The sequence below is a fragment of the Priapulus caudatus genome, unplaced genomic scaffold, assembly GCF_000485595.1.
Source record: "Priapulus caudatus unplaced genomic scaffold, Priapulus_caudatus-5.0.1 Scaffold23, whole genome shotgun sequence".
Taxonomy (NCBI): domain Eukaryota; kingdom Metazoa; phylum Priapulida; class Priapulimorpha; order Priapulimorphida; family Priapulidae; genus Priapulus; species Priapulus caudatus.
In genome coordinates, this window is record NW_014577084.1 from 581,698 (window position 1) to 607,320 (window position 25,623).

General features: G+C 43.3%; 1 protein-coding gene across 1 annotated transcript in view; it reads left to right on the forward strand.

Moving 5' to 3' along the window:
• The window catches only part of LOC106813155 (tetratricopeptide repeat protein 7B-like), a 90,797-nt gene that overhangs the window by 50,015 nt on the left and 15,159 nt on the right, over positions 1-25,623 (forward strand). Inside the window, exon 20 of the mRNA XM_014817223.1 lies at positions 12,714-12,805. Coding sequence (XP_014672709.1) covers positions 12,714-12,805 — 92 coding nt within the window. The remainder of the gene's footprint in view (positions 1-12,713; positions 12,806-25,623) is intronic.

The window sequence follows — 25,623 nt, forward strand, 5'->3', positions numbered from 1 at the left end:
TAGTATATATAAAGTTGTTCAGCCGAATTTGTTGTTTCGCGCATAACTAGAGAACTCCGCAGTCTAGAGGAAAACTAAATATATTTTTAGAATCAGCACGTCTGGGAGGTGGTTCTGGCTGAAGCTGAAATTTCAAAAAAGTTAAAAAGTTAAAAATTTATAAAAATTCTATTCATCAATAGATGGCGTACAGATTAACATTATACATCACGTACGTGTGAATCCATGGTGTATAACCATAACGGCCCAGTAGCCGAATGGATAAAGCATCGGACTTCTAAAACATTTATTCTGGGTTCGAATCCCACCTCGGAAATGCTTTGTTTCTTTACTTTTGGACTGTTTAGTATGTACTTCTGCCGTATTCACCGTTAATTTCAAAATTTAATTTGTTTACCATATTTAAACGTTTAGTAAAAATTCAGAATAAACTATGGTAGATGATAATGATAGCGCAAACTGACGGGAACACTTCACGGAAGCCTATATGTAGGTTACATATCAAATATTATTATATTTTCTATATAATTTCATTTTATTATTTATAATTTTTTACTTTTTTATTTTAATGACTTATTTTTTGATTTCTTATTATTTTTTACTGTTGGGATGGGATGGGATGGGATGGCATGCGATGGGATGGGATGGGATGGCATGGCATGGCATGGCATGGGATAGGATGGGATGCGGTGTGATGGGATGGCATGGCATGGCATGGCCTGGGATGCGATGAGATGGCATGCGATGGGATGGGATGGGATATGGGATGGGATGAGATGGGATGCGGTGCGATGGGATGGGATGGCATGGCATGGCATGGAATGCGATGGATGGATGGATGGATGGATGCATGGATAGATAGATAGTTAGATTTTTGTGGGTATTTTCCTTTCAACCAAGCGGTCACCAGCTGAGTAACGCCACTGATTTCCCCGGACAACGCCGGGTATTCCGCTAGTAGCATATATAGCGGATGTTAGGTTGTGATACGCGTAGCCTCACGGGCCTGCGCATCGGCATTAAATTAAGTTGCATGGATCTCAGCTCTCGCGAAGTTGTGCATGGCCATTTCACCTGGCAGGCTCTACGAAACCATAGCAAGCTTAAAAGGGGTATTTCGTTGGCTCGCCGCGTAATGTTATTGTGTAGAAGATAGCGAGATGCATCGCTGGTATACTCGGCGGTATTGACGTGACTGCTGTGATTCAGTTACGTGATGTTCTATATTATTATTCTGCTCGTTTCGCTGGAGGAATTGGCGTTTTCTTTGAATGCCGCATACAAATCGAATAGCAAATGAACTTCATCATTCGTCATTATTTAGGATAATGCAGTAACGCGGGAACAAGACAGGAATGGCTGACGTTGCCCGTTGTGTCTCTCTGACCATAATAATTACAGAATGGATAGTAGTATGAAGCTAATATGTCTACTGTGTATAAATGCGTATGATATAATATATTATATTACACACGCAGATTCGGGTTCGTTGCTTTGTAACATGTAGTGTTGTAATATGGGTCTGATTTAACTAAATTTTTAGTCTAAACTACTAAAGTTTTAACTGAGAAATTGTCCGTCAGAGACGGGACGTCTTCAGATACATTCTTACGTATGCTATTATTATCCCTACTATACTATTTCCTACTACAAATTTAAACAAGACAGTGTGGTACTTTTAATTTTGCTATATAGATTATTATTAGTTGATGGATCAAAAGACATGTCGATGACAAAATGAATCCGACTTTACTGTAGCAGTATAAATCTATCCATGCTGTAGATGTATACTAAGTACCCTATCTATGCTATATAAATATCAGTAGTCACTACTTAGCCTCATTTATAGTAGAAGGCAGAGTTTGTACGCACCCTGCGTTATTTACCTATACCTCGGCATGTAAACCCTTGTCAGGTATAACTGCGCCAAGTCAAGACACGTACGCAGTTAAACGCGCGTAATGCACGCTGGCATGTTTATGAAATAGCAGTGTGATTGATAACCCTTTTATCGCCATAGTCCACTAGCTTGAAAGTATCTAATGTAGACTGGATTTTTTTGCTGTAGCAGGTTCCTGTATAGTTTGTTATAACGCCGACTGCGTTCGACAGTTTAGTGTATTTTGTTTGTTACGTGGACGCGAGCTTGAACGAGAGCGTTGGCTGACTATACATGTGTGTGTGTGTGTGTGTGTGTGTGTGCGTGCGTGCGTGCGTGCGTGCGTGCGTGCGTGTATGTATGATCCTGGACCTACCTCGTTAGTGGAGAAGTGTTAGTTGTAAATAACTAACTAATGTTGTGTGTAGTTTGTATCTCAGCTGTAGACTGATGCCAGAAGTCCCTGGCTTCTGTCAGACATATATAGTCAGAATCCATTGGCGTGCAACTGCAACCACATTCCTCTAAAGAAGTATGTAGCAACAGCTAAGCTCCCTTCGATCTGCATGCATTCAGTGTACGTCTCGCTTCCAGTGTACCTGGATCCGCCCATGAACCGGTCTTTATTTCTCCACTGCAACAACCTTCGCGGCGACACTTTTAAGGCATAAAACAATAAATAAAGTTCCAATAAATAAAATAATTTTTCCATAAACGTGTTACACGCGGTCAACGCGGTGTTCGCGGGCGTACTTCAACTAAAATACTGTCACGGTCGTTTGATTGTTCAGAAACCCCTCAGTGATAGTATACACCGCCAAAACCGATTAGAAAGATGCCTACTTAGTGCTGCTACAACTAAGCGGGTATTCATCGAGCAGTGGTAGAAGATTAAATTGTGGAATTGGTTTGGTTTAAACCATTTCTTGTCTTTTACTTAACAGCGTCAAATGTGCCGGGTTCTTGATATATATATATATCGAAACTGAGCATGCATGGAATAGCAGTGGTAAATTTAGAGTAGTTTCGCTAGGTATGGTATGGGATTTTCACTAGTGCATTAAAATTATATTTACTATTGCTACATGCATTTAATTTAATTTCCTGTGTTATTTAATTGCCTCTTTATACCCAACCCATCTCTAGCTCATTTTGCATTAATTATTTAATCATTCACTCCTTGAACAGCTATAGTCTGTGCGATGTGGACTGTTGTCCTGTTCCTGTCACCTTGCCTTGCCTGTTGCTTGCTATACCCCCTGCTGCTCGCTTGCGACTGCTGGCGTCGCAGCGTTTCGCAAACATTGCGTCAAGTCGATTGTTTTGGAGACATCCCTGAATTTATTTCCGTATTTTGCATAATTGCAATACCGGAATGGAACTCGGCTTCGAGATATAGGCTTGGTTCCGTTGCTGTGGTTATCGTTGCCATGGGAACTGATTCCCAGTTCAGGTGAAACCTCGAGTGTTTTGAATTTCATAGCTAACACGTAAGATGTGTTGATGTCGTGTCTTCGTCGTTTCGCCTTTTGTGTAAGTTTTGCAAGCGAGCATGAAGTCATAATATTTAATCGCCACGTGGCAGGCATTGTAGGTTTCGCATGTTTTTTTTATCTGTGATCGTATCAGGACTCAGGAGTGTCATAATGTAGATCATATAGATCTATATTATGACACTCCTGATCTTATTCGGTGTCCCCTTCCCCTAATGTGCTTGATTGTGTTGCGTTTTAAATAGTTTTTGGAGATAAGTTTGTTTCTTATTTAATCATTTTTATTGATATAGTAAATGATTCCTGATTTGTCACATATTTCTGAACATTTGAGCGGTGAGTCTGGTTACCCAAACCCATGTACAAGATGTAATCCACTCATCCAACCATTACATCCGGTCCTCGCCAAGCTCATCCGATACCCTGACAAAACAGCCGCTATTTTGCACCGGTCTGGTCGGAAAGTAGACTATACCGTGATGACCGGTAACGTCGTGTAAATTACCGGATGTACGTTTCTGTAAATATAGGTGGCCATATTCATCTGACCCTCTTAATCTTATTAGTTTACGGGTCCAAGCTCTACACAATTCTTTTCACTTGATCAATAATCTCCAGCACAATATGCCCTACACATACGCTATCTGTGTGTATGGGATAAACTAGGCAGGAGTGACATGCAGTAGAAATTGTTATCTTGGACCAAGACGCCAGTCTGATCAGCTTGCAGATCGCGGATGAGTAAGCTATCGATCGTCTTGCTAATTACTCATTGAAGGCTGCATGTGCGTGCGTGCGCGCATAGGTGTGCGCATGCGTAGGCCTATACGTGTACGCGTGCGAGTGAGTCCAGATTACATGTGATCATCCACTCACTATGCGCTCTGCACAGTTGACTGAAGCTATAGCGCATAAATTATCAGTTGGTGGTATCATAGAGACGTTTCCGTTTCAGAGTCCTTTTTCTGTTTCTGATCAGTGAATTATTATTTATTTATATGTAATTTTACATCATTATTAAACCCTAGGTATAGTGTAAAATATGTGGTGTATACGCGTGCTTGCGTGTGTGTGGTATCCAATACCAGGGAGTAACGTTGCCGCACCTACCCAATGTTGAGTTAAGCTGCTACATTCCAGAATATTTTGGCTAAACGCTGGCATTGTGCACCTAATAAAATTTCCTCAATACGAAGATGTAACCATCAACTCCAGCAGCAGTCACCGACCCCACACCTTTGTCATAACATGCTCAGGGTATATACATTTCGGATTTGCATGGAATTGTAATTTAGTGCAGTAACCTAACGCATCTCATACAGGGACGTTTCTCGCGGCGTTCTTCTCAACCGATAAAGCGATATTTCCATACTTTACTCTGGGTAGAGGAGCAAACAGCGAATTATATCCGCATGTACGCTATCCCAACGCGACAATAAATCCACAGAGACCCTGGTTTATGGTTTTGGTATTTGGATCTATGTGTTAGATAGAGTGAATGTGTGAAGTTAATTCTTATGGGTCGAACGTGCCTATCAAAATCATATTCGGTCTGCACCGAGTGAATTTATCATGTAAGATGCCTGCTTTGCCTAGCAAAGTCTGGGTTGGTTCTGCTATATACTTTCCTCTGAAAATCGGAGCATTTTACGACGAAGTAATCCGTCTATAATTATAGTGAAACGCTAACAATTTAATCGGCTTATTTGTAATTGTGTTATAGCTGGCGTGAAACAACGAGTTGGTAATTGTAAACCGAGTATGCAAGCAACAGTGGGGGGGGGGATTGCAATCGCAGAGACTGCGATTGTCGGTAAAAGCACAAGTAAAATTCCCGTGGTAATCATGCACTCAGTTAGTATATATCTCGTATTTCGGCCGGGTTCAGTATAACCAGCAGGAGTCGTATCCTGTCTTACAGTCGGCTGAAGTTAATCTCATTTGATTCAATGACCCTGCCGTGGTACCCTGAATGCGGTCCCCATTCATCACGCCTTCCCTTCCCCTAACCCAGCATCGCTAATGAGCTGGCAATGTTGAGCAATTCCAGGGGGATTGTCATGAACACCTTCGCTGCGCGCGCGTGTACACGCGGCAGTAGGTCATCAAGTAATTACAGGCAGGAAGCTGCTGAGCTCATTACGATGATGTGTTTTAGCGTAGAGTGAGCGCCTGTGATTAGTTCGACTCCGCGTTCGCTGATTGGACGACGATCGGCCACGACGTAATGATGACGTGCACGCGAGGAAATTATGTGTGTGTGCTGTTTGTATGCGGAATAATTATAATCGTTCTTCCTGGGTGGTTTTGTGCGTAGAACAACGCTAATGTTGGCGTCGTTGCTCCTAGCCCCCGCGCACGATGGTCCTAGCTAAGCGTCACTGCGTATATAGCGACGGCTGAAATATTCTAATGATGCGCGAGCAGTCTTTGCGATGGTGTATTTCCTCGCTCCGTCTGAATCGGTGCGCGTGCGATTCTCGGGCGAGTTTTCATTGCGCTTCTTGTAGGTACGCTCGTAATATGAGAATTAATCGTTGATTAACCAGTCAGAAAATTCCATTTTGATGGAATATTTGTACGCGATATATTTTTCACGCGATTTGACTTTGAATTAAATGCCTTAACTAGATATATTTAGCATTTTATGAAATATCAAAGCTGTTTGCTCAGCACAAAGCTAGGGCTACAAAGCGGACGTGCGTCAGTGTATATTTGATGCTTGTCATATAGAAATATCGCTTAGATCAGACAGAATGTCAGGAGATCAATGGCTCGACACGCTCGTTAATGTCTATGGACACCCTGTAGTGTAGTGTGGGTAGTATAGATATATAACCGTCACAGGCTAACAATTGTAGTAATAATATATCGGTAAAGTTAAAGTTGCTTAACCCACAGCTAAATGCATCTATATAGAACTACTGTGAGCTCGTCTATGTTGCAAAAATTCTCATTTGTATTGCTACTTTCATAACATTTCTTCTCAAAATCTAAACGAAATAACTTCTCTTACGAAAGTAGCACCACCGTGATGCTTACACATCCCGGACACAGCGGAGCGATTGTTAATTGTTATTTCTATGATCAAACAAGTTATATATAATTTGTTTAAATCATATATCGTTAACTACATTACATATGCAATCAGGAAACAAATATAGTGTTTTCGTTCCAGGAACTATTTGAGCTATGGCGTATAGATACTATTTTGCGTTATCTTGCACTTCGTACAAATAACTCGCGTCTGACGTAAGTTTTCAAAATAGTCAATTTCGGAGCACATTTCTTGCTCAATGAGAACATTTCATGATGTTTGCACACTGCAAGTATGCTCACAGTAGGTCTATATAGGTCTTTTGTTGAGAGGTCTATCAATTTTAAAGGTTATAACAACAAGCAATTTGGAACGTTAAAAATTATTTACTAGGCTGTAAGTAGTTGCTTGATGTGGCAGGGTATAGTGTCTTCCGTTTCATTCCATTGTTGATCTTCCAATTCCTCCCATTCCTGTTCTTTTTAATATCACCCCTTGCCTTCTTCCACGCATTTCGTTCGCCGTTCCCCTCACCTGTAATGTGTCCCTCCATTGCTGTTTCACCTCCCAAGCTTCTACTTTCTTAATTTATTCCTTATCCTCCACTACAATGTTCCATTTCCTTCCTTCCTCTACATATTTTTCTCCCGTCCCCTTATTTCTTTCACCTCATATCGCTGTCACTCTCTCTCCCTCTCCGTTCTCTTACGCGTATATTTCCATTTCTCCCCTCCCCCCCCCCTCCTTTCTTTCAAGATTTCTGGTCTCTTTCAGCCGCTTTCAGTTCATTTCTCATCCCTCTCATATTCCTTCAACCCGCACATTCTCTCTCTGTTTCCCGTCCTCGTCTCTAACTCACTGTATCTATCTATCTATCTATCTATCTATATATCTATCTATCTATCTATATATCTATCTATCTATCTCCTGGTGATATCGATCGACCGCCCCGCTAATATCGATTGCGCGAACACACGAACACACGAGAGCGAAAACATAACCTCCTCCAACTCCGTTGGGCAAAGATAACTAGACAGAGTGCACTCACGGAGAGTGCATACCTCCGCCAGCGACATACGCCATACGCCATACGACTGACGAACACACGATATACGCCAGCGTACTGACATGTACACGCTGGCTTGCTGGCTTGCTGCTCGCTCGCTCGTAGCAGCCGCTCATTGCTGCTGCTCGCTCACATGTACACGCTGGCTTGCTGGCTTGCTGCTCGCTCGCTCGTAGCAGCCGCTCGTTGCTGCTGCTCGCTCACATGTACACGCTAGCTAGCTTGCTGACTCGCTGGCTCGCTGGGTGATATCGAACGACCGCCAACGACATACGCCATACGCCGCGGCTTGCTGACTCGCTGGCTGGCTGGCTAATATCGATCGCGCGAACACACGAGAGCGAAAACATAACCTCCTCCAACTCCGTTGGGCGGAGGTAACTACGTGCGGTCGTTGAGTAGAACAGCCAGTTAATCACAGTAATTGTTGGAATTTATCAATATTTTATAGTTTCGTTCGGCCCATATTCTGTAGGGTTTCATCTGGTAGTGCCCGTCGTTAAATAAGGGGTTGATTGGAAATTGATGTCACGTGAAGGTCCCTTTAAGGCGAGGTGTTCTATGATATGTAGGCTCTGTTGATAGCACCACGGATGCCGATGTTCTTCGCGCCATTTGCTGTGATTTACATATGTAAAATATTATTAATATTCAACATATTCAGTATTTGCAATCGATTAGACTCTCTTTGCGATAGGTAACGCGCCAACTGAAGTAAACCAACTAGATTAAAACTAATTAATTGATTGTCGTGTTTACCTCCAGTATGTGTTTAACATGATACGCGCGGGAAAGCACGCTCGTCTCGCTCGTCTCGCACTATGTGGGCGGTTTCTGCGATATATGTCACGCGAGTGTCACCTCACCTCGCGCGTTTTTTGTCATCGCTGTCGTCGCGCCGCAGCGCCGCGAGTGCTTTCCGCAGTGCGCCGTGTTTACGATACGTGGCCCCGCTGCGCAGTCCTGCTCGCCTTGAACTAAAATATTTACAGGGTAGGGAAGAGCGTTTAATTACGTTCTCCGTCGTCAGTAGAGGCTGCGCGATGAGTAAACGAGAACGCATGCGGCTGTTTTCTGTGCCACCCCTCCCCCCCTTCCAGCTCCCGTCGAAATTCCTGAGGTTTGAACTCGGCCTTTAGAAGCTAGGACGTGACCACGGGATATTTATTGTGTCAACACTGTTAATGCGTTTACGTAATCAAATGACCAAAGTGTGTTAGTCGGCACTACCGTGGGACGGCTGTACTGTACGTCCCACTTTCTTACTTGATATTAGATCGAGTTTTAGAGTGTAGTGTTGTGCGAAGATATTTGTGACTTTGTTAATCTAGTACTTCTGCACGTTATCAACGGTGATTCGGTGGTTCGCACATCCCGCAACAACTCTCCCCTTGTCCCACACGCGCGCGCGCGCACGCATCCGCACACACACGTACGCATGCACGCTGTCGCTCACGCGCACGCACGCACGAACACACGAGCACACATGCGCGTATGAACGTGGAAACGCATTCTAATGGCAAGATCACAGTCTCTTTATAAGCCAAAAAATGAATAAGCATGCGTGAAATAAAATGAATAAGCATGCGTGAAATTTTATCCCCTTTTTGAATTTGAGAAATCATGAAAAGACGTCTGCGTGCAGTCATTTACACAGAAGCGCGGGTGAACCGAGAGCTTCGTAAGTGTACGAATTTACCCGTGCGACATTTAGCATTTTCTATGCGTGGAATCGATGGAATTTTATAAATAACTACAATTTTATAATCACTTTCGGATGCTGAATTTGCTCTAATGTGTTTGTGCGTGTGTGTGTGCGCGCATGTGTGCCTGCGTACGTGTGTGTGCGTGCGTGCGGAGACTACTGTCTGTATAGTAAAAATCAACATCAGCAACCACCGCCCATGGTCATATATGCACGCGCGCGCAACGAGCATCGCTGGGTGTTAGAGAGGTCATAATAGCAGCGCGTTTATGAATCCAATTTCTTCTTCCCTTTCACTAGTTAATGCGTAATCTTTATCGACATGAGACATCTTGTATAGGGCTACCGATGTGCAATTACTAGTCACGATTTACGTAATTATGTTTCGTCACGATTTATGTTGTAAATTGTGTTAGAGTCACGTGCCAGCTAATAAAGTTGCATATAAAATTTGTCTACTATTAATACAGAGTATATTTAAAAATGCTGACCCAGTAAGAAGTTTCCTTGCGGTTGGTTAGAGAATATAAAACTACAATTATAGACGCATCTATGGTCGTGTAAACAAAATCTTCTGAAATCCCCGCTTTCACTTTGGCATATTTGTTCTGGATATGTATAGATTCAGATATGTGGTATGGTGGCATATGCTATAATGATACGTGTTGTATATATGGTATTATCAGGAGTGAATAATAAAGATTCTATTATACTATTTATCTCTATTATTCACTCCTGGTATTATGATATGTAGTACTATGATCTATGATATCGTATATAGTATGGTCAGCAATGGTGGTATGATAGTGATAGTATGCAGCACATGGCATACATGATATAATGGTGTATGTATGGTATAGTGGTGCATTGCATATATTGTATTATACATCATATACTGTATGGTTAATTGGTATTGTATAGGTTGCTGGTAGTTGCACCTATTGCCTGAGCTGTCCCATCTCCATCGGAATTATGTCAAGGTGAGGCACTGGCACATACATTGTGTTTATCTGACGTGATGCTGAATGATAGAATACTCCCAACAACAACCCCCCCCCCCGGGGGTGTTGTTGTCCCTTTCAAACATTTGTCACCGAGTAAGAACAGGAATTGAGCAGGACCACGGTCAGGGTGATAGCACTGACAGCTACACCCAGACGTCTATATGCTTTTAGACAAACTGTGACGAGTATTTTCAACATTCCTATCTTTGCTTGCGAAGGTAACATGTAGTAATATTACCCTATAGACAAATAATTTGGATTAGAGAAAGTGAATACGTACGTCACTGAGCGGTGGTTTCTCCCAAATGTATTTACAACTAGAAAGAAGGCACTCAGTGAGTGCGAATCCTCCGCACACGCGATCACCACATCTGTGATATCAGAACGCTATTTTACAGCTAGTGACATAAATCGATATCAGAACACACTCTGGCACACACAACACGCCTGGAAATACCGCCTGGAACCCCCGGCCCGCGTTAGCAATGGTACGGTACTACGGTCCTTCTGCTATGACCCAGCGTTGGTTCTACACTTATCCTGCGGACGAAGTGTAGCTCTATAGAGATCAGTGTTCGAAATATACTTAATGACCCTGTTGGGTCAAGGTCACTCAGAATCAATAGGGTTCTTCCGCTCCATAAGATGCACCTGTGGACCAAGGTTGAAGTTTCTACCATATACGGTTGCAAAGAAATCGCGGTAAAGATATCGAGCGGACAGTCACATACACACGCACGCGCACACGCGCACACGCGCACGCACACGCACACGCACACAAACAAACGAGCCAAAAACAATACCCTCCGCTACACTTCGTGCAGAGCATAATAAACGATTGCAATAGTATTGCCATACCAGGTGTTAGGTAATCTCCGTCGAGCATGAGAATGGTACACCTACAAAAATAGAAAAATCGCTATTAGTTTACCAACCGACAGTGTAAATGAGTGCCAATGATACCAAGTATAAAGCGTGCATAAATTATGTATGAATAAAATTAATGAAGTCTATTTACAAAAGCAGCCAATTCCGTGGATGATGACTTCCGTGCGATATGTATAATAAATAAGAATGGTGTATCCCTTAGGGATGCCGGTTTTTCGACCTAGTGGAATTGTATTATATGGTTTTATCTCTATTAATTATCGTTGCTGGTAGGTAAGGCTTCTGGGTGTTTGTGGCCAATATGGAAAATGAATAATTTCGTAGGCTTATGATTACATATAGTTCGTGATAGAGAGCTATATAATCCCAATACAAATTTGCGAGCGTGGTTCGTATGTGTGTGTGTGCCTGCGGGCGACCGGGCGTACGTGCTTGGATCTGATTATCAGTATACTTTATCCGTGCATGTTTCTCTCTCTCTCTCTCTCTCTCTCTCTCTCTCTCTCTCTCTCTCTCTCTCTCTCTCTCGCACTCCTTCTCTCTTTCTTCCCTCGCTCGCACGTCCGCTCTCTTCTCTTCTCTCTCTCTCTCGTTTCCTCTTTCCTCTCTCTCTTCGTCTCTCTCCCTCTCTCATCATCTGCTCTCTCTCTCTCCTCTCGTCTCTCTCTTCTTCCCCTCTAAACCTCTCGCCGTGTCCCTGGATCTCTTCCTCTCTCCTCTTTCCCTGCCCCCTTCCTCTCTCTCTCTCTCTCTTCTTCCTCTCTCTCTCTCTCCCTCTCCTCCTCTCCCTCTCTCCTCTCTCTCTCTCTCTCTCTCTCTCTCTCTCACTCTCTTTTCCTCCCCCTCTAACCTCTCTCGTGTCCCTCCCGTCTTATACTGTCTCTCCCGTCTCTCCCTCCTCTCTCTCTCTCTGTCGCTCCCTGTCTCCGTCTCTCTCTTCAGGCTGTCCTCCCCGCCTTCCTCTCCGTCCCTCTCGTCCCCTCCGTCTCCCTCTTCCTCTTCCTGCCAACTCGTGGGCCTCTCTCTCTCCTCATCCCTCTCTCGCTCTCTTCCTTGTCCCTCCTCTCTCCCGTCGAATCCACTGTCCTGCCCCTCCTACCTCTCTCTCTCCTCCTCTCTCTCTCTCTCTCCTCCTCCTCTCTCTCTCTCTCCTCCCTCCTCTCTCTCTCTCTCTCTTCTCCTCTCTCTCTCTCTCTCTCTCTCTCTCTCTCTCCCCCCGTCCCTCTCCACAATCTTGCAATGCTTCAGTTTGCCGGTATAGTATCAGGGGGAAAGATGTTGATGGGGTATTTTATTACGGAATAGTTAGACTAGAGAAAGCCGCATATTACATAGGGTTAGTTTTCTAACACTGATGTAACTAAGGCCACAATTTTTAGGGACCCCTTTATTCGGGCGTCCTATAGCTGCCCCTGTAACCTAACTAATACCAGTAACACTACTTTAGTAAATACGTCCTACACAGTAACGTTTGATTTTATCGCTGTGGTTCTAGAAGATCCGGCTTTATATACGCTTATAGTTCGTTAGCAACGTAAGCAGGGGACTGGAAAGCCTCCCACCAGCCTGCACTCTATCATTACTAAGCATGCCCGAGTTTAATCCAGGCTCATGATTTTCTCGTTTTACTTTTTCTTATAGGGTCTCGTGCATCACTACTTGGGTAACAACGAGATGGCAGAGAAGATTCTAAGGGACACTGTTAAAGCTGATCCTACTTCTCATGAATCCTGGTGAGTATCCATAGTTTGTGTTGAAATTTTACCATCACCTTCATCATCAGGCATGTTGCTGTCTCTTCTTGTCACTGTTATTATAGATATCCATTTTGTAATTATCATTATTAACAGTAACAGCATCTTAGGATCACTGTAATTGTCATCACCAGCAGAAGCAACCGTTGGTATCATTAAAATCATAACAAGATGCAGTGTGGTAGTCATATATAATAGCAAGAGCGTATTATTACCCTTCTTAATACGCTCTTAATAATAAGCGTTGCGATTATGATTAGCAGCAGCAGAAATAGAAACGACATCGTTGCTATAGTTACTATTGTTATCGGCTATGTCACCGAAATCATCTATATTTGCGGTTGTCTGTCCGCACTTCGTCTTTCATCTGAAGCACGGAAATTATAATAGCCGGGAGGGTCCGTCATTATACAGGGATACGAGTATATACGTGTGTATAAGCACAGCAGTGACAGTACTATCGCCTCGTTCGTCACAACATGTTGTCAGTTTGTGTGCAACGACGAGGGAGAAGTTCCGTGCATGCATGTTTACTGCTTCTCACCCTTTCCACGCTGTCTGCCGCGCGCGTCTCAGTGAGATCGTCTACGGTGATCATGTGGCGGCGGGAAAGGGGCGAGTCTAGCGATCATCGTTATTAACGTAACAGAGAAGCAGGTGCGAGGTAGGTCGGTTTGCCGGTGTGAGGCTGTATTCGGTGGGGGGGGGGAATTCTCGGTGTGTGGCCGCCACGAGAGTTACGCAAGGCGAGTTGTAACGCGTGAGAGGGCGCGCGCGCGTAAGCTGGGTCAGATTGTCCGTCACCGCCGGAGCTTCTTAACATTGAATGGCATAAATTGTTATTGTTTTTCGTGTTTGTTTGTTTGTGTTTTTGGAGCGGCGCGCGCGAGGTGTGCGTCTGGCGAGCGAGCGAGCGTCGCTTCCCCGGTCGCTCTACAGCGCGAGCGAGGCGTGATCGTAAAACATGGCGCATATTTAGTGCACGAAGCGTGCTGTCTGGACATTTTTGCAATAGAGCGAGAAGCGTTTATTCAGAAACGTTGAGAAGTGTTGAGAAGAAGACCCGTGATAGAATTATCCGATACATGTACGAAGAGGATCGAGATGCACTCTAACGCTGTTGTTCTCTTCGTGACTACACTTATCTTCATCTTGTTACCGAGTATGGCTTCAGCAGCGATCGGCGTTTGTAGTTTCATTTGATACGCTCCTGGTCCGAATTCGAACATTGTGTGCTTGTTGACGATGCGTGTGCATGAATGTTGTGTCCTCCCACGCCACAGGTGTTTGTAAATTACCACGCCTCTGATAGATTACTAGCTGTAGCCTTAGATTACACTGCGTGTACAACGCATGCGTCGTGGCGCGCATCGTCGAGCGGTTGTCGGCTGTCGTCGGTCGTCGGCAAAGGTTATTGTTACTGGTTAAAAAATGATTATTAAAAACGCGAGGACGACTCGGAATATTTTGCTGAATGCTGCGACGCGCCTGTGTGCTGCTATAGCGCCACCTTCTATGCCCAAATCCTCGAGGCTATCGTTAACGCAGTTAAGCTTTATCTGATTTGCACTCGACACGCGACATGCATGAGCAGTCTGCGCAGTAAACAAGAAAGACGAAGGTGACCAGTCTTAATCGCGCACTTAAAATTAATTATGAAAATTGTCATTAGGGAAAATTCGACGAACATGGAGCTGATGATCTCTTATCGATGTTTCATCGCGACTGGGTATTGATACGCGGTTTTGTTACCTATGCTGCTGGTACAACGGTTCTTTACAGTCTTGAGCGCAGTGTGAGTGACTTCGGTCCGGGTGTGATTCGCAGCGAGTGTGTGCGGCGAGAACGCGAATTTCGAGGGGCTGTCTTAAAGAAAAGAAAGTGCGGCGGCGCGGCATATGCGATTTGTTAGAAACTAGGGGGAATCGATAGAAGCCACTGATGGGGATGCTGCAGCGAGTGAGTGCGCGTGCAGCAGCAGCAACAGCAGCGTGATGCGTGCGACAGGCGGCGGCGGCCGGCTGTACGTGGCGGGCAACCGCGATCTCCTGGACAGATGAATTATTTCGCGATCAGGGATGACACGCGAGAGCTGTAAAGGCACCCGAACACTTCTCGACAGGAATTTCATTACTGAATTGTGGATTGGACCGAACAAGCTTGCCTTCGCGCCATGGCTGAGTGCGCGCTCTCTTACCCACTCCCTATTTCACTCACTGCGCGCGCGCGTGCGTGTATCTGTGTCTATGTGTTTGTGATCGTGTGTGCGTGCGTGCGTGCGTGCGTGCGTGCGTGCTTGTGTATGTGCGTGCGTGTGCGTGTCTCTTATTCTCTTTGTCTCTCTCTCTCTCTCTCTCTCTCTCTCTCTCTCTCTCTCTCTTTCTCTCTCTTGCGTGGTCTCTCTCTCTCTCTCTTGCGTGGTCTCTCTCACCCTCCTATCTCGCTCTCTCTTCCTCTCTTGCGGGCCCTCTGACTCTCTCACATACTTTCGTACATCCTCTTTCTCTCACTCTCTCCGTCTTTGTCTTTTTCTGTCTTTCTGATCTTGCTCCTTCTCTCGCCAGCCATTGCACAGCCTCTATTTGCGGCGAATTTGCACGATAAATGTGTGGGTAATTACGTCAAGAAATCAGCAGGCAATCAAAGTAAGTTGAGCGACTGCGTGATGAAGGCCCGTCCGTCTGATTGAAAGGCGCGCTCGTTCATTAGGACGGGATGATCGCGCTTTGTTGAACAGACAGATTAGCACTGTCTTGCAGCATCGAGCTTTTCCTGTTCGGGCGGCTGACAATTAAGTGTTGAGGCGAGCAGCTCGCGAATCTGCCCGTGTTTCGTCGAGGTAATCGCTGCCACGTCGTCGAGCGGTGCCTGCAGCCACCGACCGTGACTTGACACCACCGTCAATGCTGTCAGCACGTCCCACTCCATCACCTCAGCCGTCTGCCGTGCTATCATCTCTTTTCCTAGCATGTCTGTGATCATCATCGTTATCATCATCATCATCATCAGCAGCAGCAGCAGCAGCAATAACATTAACAGCAACAACAAAACAGCAACAGTAGCAGCAGCAACAACAACAACAGGCGGCAGGAGCAGCAGCAACAACAACAACAATGACAGCAGGAGGCCTTATACACATAGCTTGTATTAGCAACAACAATACATACATACATACATAATACATACATGCATAAGTTGTATTAGCAACAACAAAAACGCCAACACCCAGCCGACATTGTGAAATTACGTTAATTTTGCTGAGTGGGATGAACTATTGTAGCACACGTCTGTGACGCCATTAACGTTATGTTCGTTTCGGGCTCTCTCGTTATTGGAACCATGTAGCATCAAACATCAAATTTTCTCTCATGTCCGCAATTCTGGTTGATTGTTTTTTCCTAATTTAGACACTAAACGAATAGTGGGGCTTCAACGATGGTGTAATATTTCCAGTTAAATCGTTATACAAACCAGCAGTAAATGTCTGATTCAGCATTTCAGTAAATTCTTCCAGCAGCGATTTCTATCGGTCCACATGATTTAGGAATCATGTAATCAAGTGTGACTTCTCGTATCAAAAACAATTGAAGCTAAAACTGTTCCCAGAGTAACTCCCGCTTTAACAAGCGAATTACCTGGGTAAATCTTTCCACGCGTTTTGAGTTGCTGTTTAGTATATAGCTGCTACTGAGGCTTCCTAAAGTTTGCTGTCATGGTTTTATTTCCATATCTGTCATGTTCGATACTCTAAACTATGAATTTTTGGTGCTGCATGGGCGTCTATTCAAATCTAGGCGCACTCGAACCAACGGCGGGTGATGTGTGTGAGGTTTATTTCGTTACATGGCAACATAATATGATAGGAACATGTGAATTCGGGCCGCACACGCCAAACTTGCCTTCTAGGACATGCCGCCGTAGACATAACCAAAGTAACACGCAATAGTATTGTGAAAATAACACCGAACGTATAATTTTAATTGATACGGTAGTTTTTGTTCATATGCGCACTGTTACGTCTACTATTGCTATGGCGGTGGCATTAACAAATTAAAAGCAATAATAGTTATTATTATTATTATTATCATCATCATCGTCATCATCGTCGTTGTCATCGTCGTCATCATCATCATCACTATTATTATGACTGTATTGATGTCGGAATCGTTATTGAATCGTTGTTAGCAACAGTATTATCAGGGGTACATGTCTGAAGGTGAACAGAATCTCTTAGCTTGTACTACTGGCATTATTATAATAGCAAGAGCTAATAATTATTATGCTAGCTCTTGTTAATAGTGATGTTGTATATATTATTTGTTTATATTGTTTAGTTTGCTTTAATATTGATCAGCACCGTTGCTCTTTTACCTCGTTTTCTAATATGCGTCTGCAATAAAATAAATAGTAAATATAATCAACTCAATTACGTTAAAACCCATCTGGTTTTGTCATGTGGATATCCCTGTAACTTCAGGTCGTTCGTTCTCTGCATAGCTGGGAACAGCACTGTTTCTATGCATGTAATGGGACTGCTTAGTGTCGTTTCATACCCGCGCAGCGTTTGGGATAACCGCATGTTATCGATGTTTATTTTGAAGGTAGCATCTGCCCCGAACTGCTTAGAGCTACCCTCGCGCTATGCGACTCGCGTGCCATGCAACTCGCGCAACTATGCCACCGAGTGCAGTTTATCCGCTACTACGCGCCCAGACATCCGCACTGCGGTAAACGTGCACATGGTGAACCCTCCATCATCTGCTGCATGGTTGGTTTTGTATACAGGAGGCCAAACCCAAAAAATCTCAATTTGAGATGAATTCGCCACGCTAGGAATGACTTATAGTAATAATTGCGGCATGGCTTCAGTTATTGTGTAATTACGCCCCGTCAGAGGCCTAGTTTTTTTCTCCAAGAAAAAAGCAGCGTAAACCAATTAAGCGAGAAAAACCAGTGCCAGCCGCTCGTGATTACGTTCGCTGCCAGGCTATTCGGGCTTGTCTTTTGCGAAGCGGAATGTTCAACAACTAACTGAGGGCCAGGATGCACTGCGTGCGTGTATGTGGGCTAGCGCGCGCGTGTGTGTATGTTCGTGCGTGCGTGCGTGCGTGTGTGCTTGCGTATGCGTGTACGTGTGTATCTAAACAATCTGGCACTGCGTGTGAGGGGCATCCTGTATGCGTCACGTACTAGGATATTCCCACGCACTCTTTTTTTCCGAATGTCTACGTATGTTCTACTTCTTATGCGGAAACCCCGTAGTTTTGGCTGTCAGTGGGTATACTCTACGTGTACACTGCTTGTTTAGTTTATACAGAACAAGGTAGATTTGGGCGCAGAGAGACATAGGTGTGGATGTGCAGTGGCCGTATAAGTGGGAGAATTCGATAGGCGTGTGCGGAGAATTAAGAAATAAATATTAAATAGAATTATTAATTAGAAATAGAATAGAAATTAAATATTAATAAAGAATAATAGAAATAAATAATAAATAGAATTATTAATTAGAAATAGAATAGAAATTAAATATTAATAAAGAATAATAGAAATAAATAATAAATAGAATTATTAATTAGAAATAGAATAGAAATTAAATATTAATAAAGAATAATAGAAATAAATAATAAATAGAATTATTAATTAGAAATAGAATAGAAATTATTAAATAGAATAAAGAGTTGGAGAAAGCAAGATGGGTGAGTAAGTGGAGAGTAAGATAGCAATGGGTGGAGATTGAGATAAGAGTGATTGAAGAATGAGTGCATGTCGAGTTAGGTATGTGGGTGTGGCTGTGGAGATAATAAAATTATACCGGAAAATTGGTTTAGGACGAGATAGAAGTAAGTCAATAGTGAGATAGGAGAGTAACAGGATCACAGGCACTTGGAGCGTTTCAATAAAATATAATGCTAAATAAATACGAAATCTATTTACTACCAAAGTCCTCTCCAAAGTCCTACCAAAGTCCAAAGTTTCTCTACTCTCTTTCGCCTATTATTGCCGACAATTTCAACCGGCCGGCCGGTTTTTTGCTACAAATCAAATGCTCCTCTGCAACACACATGTACACCGCACGCACGCTGCCGCACACTGACTATATGTATTTACAGGAAATTGTCGGCAATAATAGGCGAAAGAGAGTAGAGAAACATTAAGACTTTGGTAGTAAATAGATTTCGTATTTATTTAGCATTTATAGTGATTATATAGCAATATATATAATATATTATAATATATTATAGCAATTATATAGTGATTGTTATACGAAACAAAGATGCGCGCATTTGTGTGATTGCGCACTGTATCGTTGTTTTTGTAAATTATTAAAGCATGCGTGCTGTTCGTGTGCTCTTATTATATTAATTAATAAATCGCACACGTTCACGCTTACAATAATCGGATGTTATCAAGAGCTAATAAATATCTTTATTTATTATTAGGTATTTATTATAGGTATTTATTGGCTCTTGGTGTTATGTTCATGGCCCTGATAAACACATGTAGGGTATATGCCGTTATTGCTACAGCAGTTTGACTCGTGGATGAGAATTTTCGATAGGTACTGCTGATCACAACGTTGCTACTAGCCTTGGCTGCCGGTAGGACATTTCTGCTCGTCATCGTGTCAGCGTATCTTATGTAGACACTCACGGTAAACGTCGCACAACTTCAATGCTCATGCTCAAGAATGCATGGGCATGCTTAGGAAGCAAGGTTTGTGCGGTGTTTATTATATAGATAATGAAATTGCCATTACTTGCAATCAATACATAAATTGTTGGACGTGTGTCAGGTACAGTGCCAGAATTTCTTCTATCGCACACGGTCGCACACACACACACACACACACACACACACACACACACACACACACACACACACACACACACACACACACACACACACACACATCCGTAATTCGTGTGGCTCTACACGCTTGGTTTTCGGTCACGGTCTCAAGTCAATTACTGGCTGTTACTGTGGCAATTACTGCCGCAGGATCCATTCGCTCTGAATATTCAGCGCGCGTGGCTTTAGTTCTCGTTGTCACACCTGTAATGATTTTCACCAAGTTTTTTCCCACAGTTTAATTCTTGTAATTATTGCCGTATAATCGCCGAACCATGCATAACGCGTGAATATACGAAAATGGTCATGATTGCCATGCTTGTCATTATAGTTGTGAGTGTCATTATTGTTATGGTTGTCATTATAGCTTTGCGTGTCATTATTGTTATGATGTCATGGTGTGACGTAATTCATAACAAACTTGCCTGGCAATCCAGGTGAAACGAAAACACAATAATATTGATTTAATTAACTGCTATGATAACAAACTTTAAAAAAACATATTAACCCATCTGTTCTGTTGCCGGTGAGTACACATTTGATTCGAGTATCTTAATCAAACAAGCTGACGTTGAGTACCACACATTGTCGTAATGCGCTCTGCACTCGACTTGGTTTTGTGTGGACGGTCATTATCATATCGATATTTTCTAATCGGTAATGGTAATGTAGTGTAGCCCTGGTATTCCGTCGTTACTTTAACTCATCGGTCAGTGATCGTAGACCATGATGGTCGAAGAGGTTGCGTATATTATACATCATATAGACGTCTTTATTAAATACATATGTTGCATCGTACATATGCGGGTCAGCTAGCCACTGCCACACCCGACTCCTCTCGAATCTGCTTATCTCTCCATTTTATAAGCATCTCATTATGCCATCCGTTCCCGATCAATATAATCAATGAGCATCCCGCGTGCCGTATTGATTCTGTATAATTCTGCTGCCCGAATGTAAGGTGTTCGGACATGTACCTATGAGTCATCTCTGTTGGTACTACACTGGGAAATCATTTTCCATAGGCGGCCATACTTACGAAAAAATTCCCATAAATCAGCAGAAGTTTTTTTGAGAAATCACAATGCCATCCTCTGAATCCACGTCGCAAGTGACACGGTATATGTTGTTAACTAAAAAATTCTTCCATAATTTTTTTGTAAACAAGCTTTTGCCGGCACGCACTCGAAATGGCCACTTTGCAATGTCATTTTACGCGAAAAAGTTGGCTTTCTTCGAAAATTCCCCGGCCGCCCCAGCAACGCACCCCCCCGGACGAGCCGCTTACAATGTCGGATCTAGCGGAGATTCTAGTTTCCGAAATTAACAAATGCAAATAGTTCTAAGCATTTCTAATGAGAAATATCAAATTCAAGCGCATGCATACACTGAAAAACTATCTCATTCTTGTCCTGTCCCAGCGCTGATTCGCTAATTTCCCACCGTAGTACCTGTGACGGCGCAGTAAGTAGTAACCTATTTCTCGTCGCCACAGTAGTGTATAATCGTAGAGGTGATTAGAGAGCTGCTTCGTGATCGTATTCGTGGCCATAATGACACCCGCAGTTACATATCAATAATTCATGATGATAAAGTAAGGATTTCTAACAATTTCCCGATCGTTCTCATATTTCCCCTACCATTACAACACTTACTGCTATAGCTTGCGTGACAGCAAATGTCTACTGTAGGGCTTACATGTTTACTTTAACCGTGTATGATTCACCATTACGTCTCAACAAATATGCAACGATTGAAATTTCGTCGTTGTGTACTTTGTAGTTTACATGACGATGTCACTTGTTTGATGCGATGGATATGAGATCCTTTCTCTACAATTTGTTAATAGTATTTTGAATTAAGTAATAGAGACGCGGTACCAGTTTATAATCACTTACGTCACAGAGTTAGATGAACTTCTGTCCGAATGAGATGCACTTGTGTCCGTGGCACGAATTTCATGGCAACGCATCGCGACATTAAAAAATGGGGCTGCGTTATTTGTTATTTAATAAATAACAGTATAAGTCCTGGGTAATTTTCCAGCTGGTGTAATAGTAGTAGCCTATCCGCTAATAGGTGAGGCTGTATGTTATCGGATGTTGGATGTATTTGAGAGCTGATTGCTTCAAAAGGAAATATTGCGTACAAACTCTGCGAGTAATAATAACTGACAGTGTGTTTTGTGTGTGATGTAGTCGGGGATGTAACGCGGAGGCAGAGCGGAGGGCGGAAGGCGGAGCGGTGGGAGGCGACGCGGCAATCGTGAACTCCGTATAAGGCTGTTTTAGCGCGGAGCGTGCCACCTGTTTGTGCGAAATAAAACTAGTTTTGCTCGCTTTATCAACCCGCCGCTTTGACTGGCTTAACGCGATTATAGTGCTGATATAAAATTCAGCCGTTTTTAGCGTAGTGAGATGCGGGAGGAATTATTGTACGGCGTGGGCGGTGGGTGTCTCCGCAGATCGGCACGCTGCAGCTGCAAAAGCAGCAACCCGCCTCGTTGAATTCACATGAGCGTGTACGCTAACTCGCCAACATCATCGCATCTCTCGGCATCGCGAGACGGAGACGACGACCGGAGAAATTCCCCATGTTTTATTTAGTGGAAGATTAATCTCTCGGCTAAAAAAAAATCCACTTTCGTTTGTTGCTGTGTCTTCAAATGATGTTCGGGACTTGCGGTAATGTAAACATAGAGTAGTGCTGTTTGTCGATGCCTCTTAGGAGTCTTAACCTTTTTGGCTTGAATACGTTTTTAGTAGTGTGCTGCATAGTGCAGTGGTACTGGTTGTGCTAGTGGGGAGGGGGTCATTCGCAAATCAATTAATGGATCAGGTTATATATGGGAGCGCTGTGAGCTCCCCCAGTGGGCTCCCGCGCATTTTAGTGTTTCAGACGGCGATTTCTGGCGCCCGTTGTCGGAAACAAACTTAGTCTTAAACATTTACTATTTCTCGTAAACGATGGACAGAAGTTTTGAAGAACTTTAAAGATACATTCTCGTAATTTCACTGATGTTTCTGTCAACCATCTAAGATAAAAAGTTTATGTTAATGTTAATACTAATGCGAAGACCAATTTTGTTTCTGACAACGGGCCCCTGGCCTCTAATGAGCAATAAATTTGGAAAGCAACGCGTAACATAGCGGTTTGAAATGCTCATATTTAACTGCTTCGCATTTTTTCATTCGTTTTCTGGCATTGATTCTTGGACGGGGTGCCGTGACCCTGCATGATGCCACCCTCCTGAACCTGACAGCGGAGGGTATATAAGAACCCGCGGAAGCGGTGGTGTACGTTTATGAAAATGTTGACATCATCATTGATTTTGATTCGTTAAATATCATATGAGCAGTTGGTGGATAATTGACATCGAATTAATAATTACAACTCTACACAAAGGCAGGATGGTAACTGCGTTTGCTCAGCGGAAACTACTATACACAGGGGAATGATCTGTGTTGACCTCTGCACACTGAAGAACTCCATATGGCTTTGTATGCATAAGGTCTATTGATGTGGAATTCAGCAAACACGTGCCGTTGAAAAATTAATGGCCCATTTTATTCTCCACGCGATTCGTCGCGTAGTCACTAATTGTGCAGGTCCGCGGCAATGTTCAAACAATATAGCGCTGCATGGACACATTCAGGTGTGCGGTGTTCGTAAAATATGCATGTAGTGTTGTTACGCTATTCCGGGTATGGCTTGCTAACTCTGAGCATCTGTCAAAAACGTTCTGGGCGAATTTATTCAAACCTCGCGGAGACGTTAGATTAGACGCGACAAGTCAAATATGGCATTCCTTATACCCCGTGCCTTCCTTTGAATGAAAATATAGACTGACGTGTGATCGCTATCTACGTGCGTTAGCGTACGTTGCCGCAGGTGAAGGTACTCAGGAACCCTTGCGTGAGAACCCGTCTCGAACTAAATTAAATATATAAGCGAAATTGGTTCGGATAAAATGTCGCTAGAGTTGTGTTTAAACCTTTTGTTGGTTCACTCTTGTCGAGTATAGCATTCTAGTACGTAAGACCGATAAACAGGCATGCATGCCTCCGTTACGTGGTTGCTTCTATTCGGAAGAAGTGAAGCCTGCCGACTTTGGATGTACCTCCGCGAAGCATAAATATTTTACTCGCCTGTAATAATCGTGGCAGCTATTATATACGATAAATTATGCAGATGAGCGAGCTATCTACTCGTGCCGGCTGGTGTTAAACAATTAATTAATCTGCTTTTATGACGGGAGTTTGATATGGCGCATTTCTCGAAAGGTGCGTAGCGTAGATCGATTCTGGACTATTAATAGTTTTGTGCAGACCTCTTTCTATTAATTATTTAGATTACGACTTGCCTAGAGACCCGCAGCCATGTATTTACCGTACTCTACCTCATATAAAGTAACTTTCGAAAATAATAATGATACTGATGACGATGCCTTTTCCATCATGTGGAACGAAAGCATCACTGTCGGTGATATATATTGTCCCGGATACCTGCTCTGTCACATCTGGTTGTACTCAGTGATTAGAAAGAAGTGACGCAGAAGAATCTCTTCCGTCGTAATCTGCACGGAGGGTTAAAGTTGCTGATGTAAAGATCTTACCGCGTTGCGCGGTATAGTGTTCTGTATAGTTGCATTCTTTAGTTACGCACGTAACACAGACGTACAGAAACACGCACACACGCTCGCATTGACACACGCGGCTAGTCACGCACACACGCACACACGAATGCGCTACCAGTTAACCGTGACAGCGTCAATGCTTCAGCAGACCACCTGCTGTTCGTGACAGCGCTTTAATCCGTGATGCGATGTGTGGCTTCTTGCATGTAGGCTGAGCGTGGGCCTGGCTCGCTGCCTGCGTGCTGGCACCGAGACGCATAATGACTGACTCAGTGCTTTCGATGACGTCGATTTGTCGATGAAACTGGGGTGCTTTCCGCTTGCGGTCTCAGTGAATCCTGGCAATTAATCCACGTTCTCCGTTGATCAAGCTTACCAACGTGTGCGCAGTGATCACCCTCAGGTGTATGCAGCGTTATTACGCTTCCCATTTACTGGCCACTGGCAACCAGGGGCGAAAAGCGTAATCTATAGAGCGTACTAGAATAATAATTCCGTAAGTGTTCGGAGCAGGTTCCAGACTATTGCGTCTGACTAGGGTTTTAATGTGATCGGTGTGAGTGCATCTCTCCTTATCGATAACTAGGTCGTCAGGCTGTCCTTTAGCGGAGATTGTATCGTTTTAAGTGACGTAGAATTTGTAGCTAAACAGAGAAATTCTTCGTCTTTCGTGCATTAATTTTTCAATGCTAGTAGCAGAAAGGTTTCTAAGTCCTTTTAGACCGCATGTCAGCTCACTACTACGGTGGCCCAGTTAGGGCTACGATTACCCCGTTTTCCATTAATTATAACTCTAATCTTAATCCTAACAGTAACCATGCCCCGAACCTTAATTATAAACCTTACCCTATGGTTATAAATTTGATGGTCCTTCGCGGCAACCGTGCTCTACTGAGCTTTATTGAAAAGATGATTGGCATGGAATTATGACGTAAAATCACGAATTATTCGCATTTTAAAATAATCTCAGCATTTGTCAATGTAATTATTATGCTATTAGGATATATTTGGTTGTAAATTAATTCAGTTTATTGTTACACTTTCCAAACCTTCTATGCAAATTTAGACTGACTCTAAACGTTTATATGGCTGGTGTGTTTATAAGGTTGATATGTGAACTACGAGTCAGTCCAAGGCAAATTCCAGATTTAAAAAATGTCAGAGGCCTGATAAAACGGGGACCACTATACCAAGTATCCAGCTAACAAGAGAATGACCACCACGATGATACCGTGTCCATATAAGTTCTAGAACTTGGCAACTCTTTCTAAACAGCTCGGTGTTGCTACAGTGCTGCCAAATCAATGTATAC